General features: G+C 42.2%; 1 protein-coding gene across 8 annotated transcripts in view; it reads left to right on the plus strand.

Moving 5' to 3' along the window:
- KDM4C (lysine demethylase 4C) overlaps positions 1 to 5,247 on the plus strand; it is a 497,722-nt gene extending 492,475 nt beyond the window's left edge. For 6 of the 8 annotated variants that reach the window (XM_030812128.1, XM_030812213.1, XM_012500717.2 and 3 more), the window contains 2 exons: positions 294 to 386; positions 4,152 to 5,247. In XM_030812128.1, coding sequence (XP_030667988.1) covers positions 294 to 386; positions 4,152 to 4,328 — 270 coding nt within the window. In that variant the 3' untranslated portion in view covers positions 4,329 to 5,247. Of the gene's footprint in view, positions 1 to 293; positions 387 to 806; positions 857 to 4,151 lie in introns of all 8 variants that reach the window. The other 2 variants (XM_030811740.1, XM_030812302.1) reach the window with 1 other exon arrangement.
- The last annotated feature ends 1,981 nt before the right edge of the window (positions 5,248 to 7,228 follow it).

Genomic DNA, 7,228 nt, shown 5'->3' on the forward strand with positions numbered 1-7,228 from the left:
TTGTATTTTTGGTAGAGACAGGGTTTCACCATGTTGGCCAGGATGGTCTCCATCTCCTGACCTTGGGATCTGCCTGCCTTGGCCTCCCAAAGTGCTGGGATTACAGGCATGAGCCACCATGCCCGGCGTCTACTTAATAAGGGAAATAACTCTTCTTACTTCCTTGGTTGTTGGCTGCTTCCCTTGTTTGTTCTGTTTGAGTCCTTTTCATCTTTTCATGTATTTAATTGGAGCCTTTAAAAATGGTCAATGCTGTTTTTTAATATGTATCATGTTATCTTATTTTTCACTAGGTTGAGTTTGAAGATGGATCCCAGATAGCAATGAAGAGAGAGGACATCTACACTTTAGATGAAGAGTTACCCAAGAGAGTGAAAGCTCGATTTGTAAGTGCTGGCAGATGCCACTTGGGGACCTGCCAAGTGAATTCCTTGTCCTCACCTCATGTTTCCCAAGCCCAGCAGGAAACATACTTGGGTTTTTGGATTAATTCTAAAGAAAGCCAATGCAACTTTTCCCATAGTGAAACCTATTGAATGCAAACTTCAAATTCAGCCAGAATCGGGAAACTAATGCATGTGCTTTGTTTTTCTTCTAACGAAGTCAAATGATGCTTCTTTGTGTTAACATTTATTGGTGCACAAAAATACTTACTGAATATGTGCTCTGTGCAAAACACCAGGAGCAAACAAAGATACCATCAAGGCATTCGCAATCTTGTTAGTAGAAGCAACATTAAAAGAAAGTATTCAGGAGTAGATCAAAGGGGACTCGGCATAATTGAATGTCTGTCTGTTCTTTTATAGGTTTATCATGGATTGACTACCTTCTGTCTCAGAAAATCATTGATGTTTGTGTCAGTTCATAATTAAGCTAAACTCTGACTTTCATAATAAAGGGATAAAGAATGCCTAAATGCTAGTTGTGGGAATACTAAAGCAGTTTTTTAAAAAGGAAATACTAGTTTCATGCCCTCACATACCATTAAAAGGTGAACAAACATGGACAAATAATCACAACTGAAGTTGTTGAAAAATATAATTCACAATAATTTAGGCTTCATATTATTGTATCATAAAATATTTAGTGGACCCTGAAATGAAGTCAGTTTTATTCATTTGGAATTACATCTATTGCATTTGTGAAATGATAAATCCTAAATAGAGAAATTTGAATGGATGGGGTTTTTCTGACTCAAATGAAATTTTTTTTTCTGAATAATTCAGTTTAGTGTGTGCTTATGATATACTTGTCTGCAGTGATAGAGTCACTATAGATTATTTGGTTATTTTGGAAAAACCAAGGGTTTTCTTAAATCAGGAATCTCCAATCTTTTTGCATCCCTGGGCCACACTTGAAGAATTGTCTTTGGCCTCACATAAACTACACTAACAATAGCTGATGAGCTATAAAAAAAAAAAAAAGCAAAAAAATCTCATAATGTTTTAAGCAAGTTTACAGATTTGTGTTTGGCCGCATTAAAGCCATCCTGGGCAGCATGCAGCCCGCGGGCCATGGGTTGGACAGGCTTGCCTTAAACGTTCAGTTGTGTATGCAGTTTTTTTCCCATCAGATGGGATCCTGACAGCAGAGTAACTGCATCAGGTGGGAACTGACTTTCCTCTCAGCTGTATCCTTCAGAGGAAGGTCCTTCAAAGTGAAATCATCAAGAGGAGTACTGGTATTGCTACCCACTCGATGAGAAATGTGGCTCAGAGGGGACCCACACACCTGTAAATAGAGTAACCACTAGATAATAACAGCAAGCAAATAAAAAATTAAATATTCCTGTTGTAAAGTTACCAGCCAAATCTTACCAAGACCTAAAAGCCTTAGATGACTTGTCACTGTTCTGAGACCTGAAATTTCTTGAGAAAAACTTTCCTTTTCGAGATGTTAGAGATAGCTTCCTCTCGTTCTGTATTCCTATCTTCCTTGGACTCCCCTCTTCCCTTCCTTACTCCCCGCTCCTCCCGCTCCTTTCTTCTCCTTTTTCGGCACCTAGAGATTTAGAGGGTGGGGAGTGGAGTAGATGTGGCCTCTCCAAGTCTCTTAGGTCTTTCATTTTCTAATCCGTCTGTGACTAACCATCCTACCAGCTGAGTCTTGTAGATTTCAAATACTGTTTCTGAATCACATGAGAAGAAAGCTCATTGCTTTCATACTCTGATCACAATCTCTTTGTTTCACGGTAGATTTCGCTCAGATACCAGGATGCCTTCCCCAGTGGCTGTCTCTGAACACAGGTCCTGGATTTTCTAAGGTCTATTTCACTGAACAAGCTCACCAACGTTCAATTTTTTTTTATTCTCCGAGAAAATTTTTAATTAAAAAAAAAAACAGTGAAAATATATAAATCACATCCATACATTCTGAATGCAGCCTGCTATTCTGAGCGGCTGAGCCAAGTAGAAAATACCTTCGGGAACAAAGGCTCACAGTCACTAAGTCCTGTTGGCCACCTTTATTGAATCAAAGACATACGCAGTCTTGTCGTAGCCAGCCTGTTTCTCCCCTGGGTTGGTACATAGCCCTCAGACCCTTGGTTAGTCTGTCCATGATTACTATTTTTTTTTTCCAGTTGGCAAAACAAATCTAATTGGAAAACTCATTGATGGAAGATATTTTATGGTTAGAAAAGTCTTTTTTGTTTTTTAAGGATGGAGGTTAGCAGCCCTTGTGAGGAGGCCTTGTATTTTAATGACTTCGGCTCACCCAGACACATGCTGACTGGGGGAGGAAACTATTCAAAAGAGCCAGCAGTCCACCTCAGTGATTGTGCGGGGTTCTTTTCCACTCACTTCAGAAACAGCCCCATTACCTTTTATTGTCTCACCGAATAACCATAGCAACGGTGCATAATTAGCTAGAGCTCCTGGTAAATCGGTTTTATTATTGTATTTGAGAGGCCGACTTTTGCTGTTTCTGCACAGTGGCAATACTTTCATAGATGTTTTATTTTCTTCTTTGATAACTTTAGCACTTACAAAAGTGAAAGATTACTCAGAGGAAGTATTTTGCCAAGAATGAATGAAACAAAAGTGTTTTCTTCTAATGGCTGGTTGGTACTTCTAATGGCAGCTTTCTTCCATGGTACTGTGGGAAATAGGTTGGAGGTACAGCATTTATTGCAGTGGTTTGGAGAGGTGAGGCCCTGCCCCGTAGGGTCAGTAAGGATCAAGAAGAAAGGCTGAAGGGCTTCAAGGTACATGCAGGAGGAATCCTGGACACGGTGGGGAAATGTCTACAGTGCCTTTAGGTTTCTGGCCAGTGTAACTGGGTGCATGGGTATGGTGGTGCCTTTTATGGAATGTAGGAAGGACAGCAATGGAGAAGGAAGGCTTTCAGTTCAATGTAGGACGGGTTGATTTGAAGGGCCTCTGAGACAGGGACTTTGTGATGCCTGCTGGGGAAATGCACTTACAGGCCTGAGCTGGAGCAGGAGATGTGAGCATCTCCTGCAGACACTGAAGCCAGGGGTGTGGGCACAAAGGCCCAGGGAACAGGAGTGGAGAGGAGAAGGCCCAGTGCCAAACCTTAGGGCATTGTAGTTGAGCAGATAGTTAAGAAAAGGAACCCCTGAGACATCAGAAATGAGCAGCCAGAGAAGGAGAAGCAGGAGAGTGGGTTTACAAAATGACAGAGAAGAGAGCTTTAAGCAGTAATTAGTTGGCAGACTAGTCAAGTCAGTTTAGGGATAGGAAGGTGTCACAGGAATTAGAAACTAGGACTTCATTCAGCAAGAACAGTTTCAGGGAAGGGGTGGGGCAGAGACCCAAAGCTAAGTAGGAGTAAAGGTAACTTAGAGATGACTGTCGACATTTGTCAAAAACCTCGTTGGGCAAGAGCCAGAGGGGAGATGAAAAATGAGGGAAGTTTAAAATGAGAAGACTTTAATCTTGCTTTTGTTTGGGGAAGGTCCCTGGGGTTGGAGGGTAGGGGGATCCTGGAGAAAGTAGGGCTAAATGGGGCCCCCTGCTTTGGGTGGGAGAGGCGAGGGAAAGCCCAAAGCCATGCCTGGGGCCCTTCCAGCCTGAGCTGGTGACCGGGGCATCTGCACCCTCACCCCAGCCGACTGAGTCAGATCTTTGTCCAGTGTTCTGAAGATCAAATGCCGTGCCCTTTTGCAATATAACACCAGCTGCTTTTAGTCCACAGCCTCTGACATGCGATTTGAAGACACATTTTATGGAGCAGACATTATCCAAGGGGAGAGAAAGAGACAAAGAGTGCTGAGCTCCAGGTTTAAGAACGAATATGTGGCCGACCCTGTGTACCGCACTTTTTTGAAGAGCTCTTTCCAGAAGAAGTGCCAGAAGAGACAGTAGTCTGCATACATCGCTGCAGGCCACAGAGCAGCTTCGGTTGGAGGAGAGAAGATGAAGGGACATCCTTGGGGCTGTGCCATGAGTTTTGCTGGCGTAGGTGACGGGGTGTGTCTCTGACAGTGGTAAATCGGGTTTCCAGAGTTTGGTCACCAAAAATACAAAATACACATAATTAATTGGACGCCGCAATCTGAAATCATCTCTAGCCTTGCTTTCACTTGTGAGCAATTGTCTTCTATGATCCCAAAGAAGTTTTCTAAGTGAAAGGAAATACTAGTGAATCCCCCACTAGGAAAAGCCACTGCCACAGAGGCGGCGGGTCCCCTTGTGCGGCTTAGGGCCCTGTCAGGAAACACACGGGGACCTCTCTCTGCAGGTCCAGCAGGTGGCACCTCGGTACCCAGCGGGGAGGGCGATACTTTATATATTTTCCACAGTCAGGGAAGGACTCTCACTTATTTGTTTCAAATTGCAGTTTTTATAAAACATTTTTAAAACACAAATGGCATGTATGCTAATGAGATTTACCCGTGTGCTATCTGTATTTCCCTTGTACAGAACTTTTACATTTTTGAATATTCCTATTACTTTTGATTGTGTCTGATGGGAACTGAGTTGTTGGCCTTTGTGAAATGAAACTTTTGGCTCTTGAGAAAGAATTCTTATGAATTGTTATGCGAATTTTATATATTTAAAGAGGGAGATCTGGGGCTGTTATTTTTAAACACTTTTTTTCATAATACATATTCTGAGTAGATATTTATAAAATATATGTTTCTTTCATTATGTGTTTGTAAAATTAGAGTTTAAATAAATATGCTTTGATGCATAGTTTTGAACTAATGTAACATGATTTTTCTTTTTTAAGACAGCCTGAAAATGTACTAGTGTTTAAAAATAAAGATTTCCATTTTCTCCAGTCCTGCCTCTGACTTGCTTATTTGTCTGGGTTTAAACCAATAGAAAAACAAGTTTACTGGAGAGCTGGCTATCAGGACATACTGCGGCCCAGGTTTTTCAGACCCTCCTTCTGTCGCTGACTTTTTCCATGGTTGTGGCACATGCATGGCGATATTTTTGGAGACAAAGTCCCCTGCCTGCCCACTTCAGTACCAATGGAAGTGTTTTCTTCAACTCCTTCTAGGCCCTGAATGCATCTCAGGCCCTTGAGTCTGGATCACTTTTAGTTCCAGGATTCCTGGTCCGCAGCTGTCATTAGTAGGAATTAGAGGTCCTCCAGTCCCTCCTTCATTGTATAAATGAGGCCCAGAGGATAGACAGGAAAAGGGATGCCCAAGGGCAGGCAGTTTTGGTGACTGCTTCAGTTAACTGGGGCCACCATTTTGCTGCATTACAAACAATTGCAAAATTGCAAAATCTTAGTGGCCTGCAGCAGAAAGCATTTATTTCTCTCATCTAGGCAGGGCTTGGCTGGACAGCTGTGCTGACCTTGGCTGGGACTAGCTCACACACCTGCTCCGTGGGTCTCCCATCATTCTAGTGGGCCCAGTGGGCAGCCCAGATATGTTCTTCTCATGTCAGTGGCAGAGGCAGGAGAGCAAGCAAGCCCAGCCAAGTAAGCACATTTCAGTCCTCTATGGGGCACTGGTTAACATCCTATGGGCAAAAGCCCAGAGCCAGGGACTGGGACGGCATTTCAGAGTTTTATGGCAAAGGGTATGGATGTATCCTGGTCCTGGGTGGAGAGTGAAGACCGAAACAGTAAGGAAAGAGCCACAGCTAAAACCCAGTTCCCTAGACTGCTCCCTGGCTGGACGCTCATATTCCAGAGTACCTTGTGGCTGAACTCTGAGCTGCGGTAGAGCCCACCAGCCTTCTTTTTACAGAGACTGAGCACTCCACATTCTCTACCAGTGTAGTCATGTATTTTATCAACTAATCAAGCTTGAATTTTCTATCTCTAGGTTTTGAAGGGAACTGACCTGCTCTCTCTGTAATATGCCAGGAAAGTAGGCCTGGGTAAGGCATTAAGAGGAATTAATCTAAATAGGATCATTTGTTCTGTACAAGTTTGCCTGTCAGCAAGATTTCTGATTGGCTGCCACAGGGGGAAAATGTGCAGAGGTCTCTGCGATCTCAAATACAGCTGTTTTATTATAGTCTCACTTAACAAATGTGCCTGTAACCAAATACAGCTGCATATGGCCTTAGTAAAACAGTGCTGGCCACGAATGCACTCTGGCTATTGAGAAAGGCACCTTTGTTTCACTGCATTCTGCGTAAAGTGGTTATTAGCTCTATGACCAGACAGACCGTTAAACCTTTTTCACTTACTGTGTGGCACCTCAATTGTAATTTTAATTTTTTAGCGTTACACTAACTGCATGTTTAGTGTATATGTGTAGCATAAAATCAGCTGAAGTCCTTCTAGTATTAAAAAAAGTTGCTTAGCTGTGACAATTCTAATGTAACACTAATTGCAAGCCCTTTCTCTGGAGGTTAAGGGATTAGTAAAAACAGTCTGGCATATTTCATAACATTTTAATTCCTTTTTGTGTATTTGAAATGAGAACAATGTGATCCTTGTCAGTTTACTTTTATTAAAGGACTTTTTTTTTTCTTTTTAGTTCAGCTAGAGAGAAATTGAGAAGAAGCATCCACTGAAGTATCACATGGCTTCTCGGAATTTATTACACATTGTTATTGGGTCACAGTATGTGAAAACATGGAGACCGAGAATACAGAACTGTGTAGAAGTGAATGGATCTGCCACCTCTCCTTGTACCCATCCAGTGTGAAACAAGGCCGTTCATGCACACGTTTCTATAAATGCCCTGAAGGCCTTATGAATAATCATTGGAGCAGTATCTGCTGCAGGATAACATTGTGCTTTATTTTTGCCTTTAAGTAAAAGGAATCTGAAATGAAACAATCTTCAT

The sequence above is a fragment of the Nomascus leucogenys genome, chromosome 1a (genome assembly GCF_006542625.1).
Source record: "Nomascus leucogenys isolate Asia chromosome 1a, Asia_NLE_v1, whole genome shotgun sequence".
Taxonomy (NCBI): Eukaryota; Metazoa; Chordata; class Mammalia; order Primates; family Hylobatidae; genus Nomascus; species Nomascus leucogenys.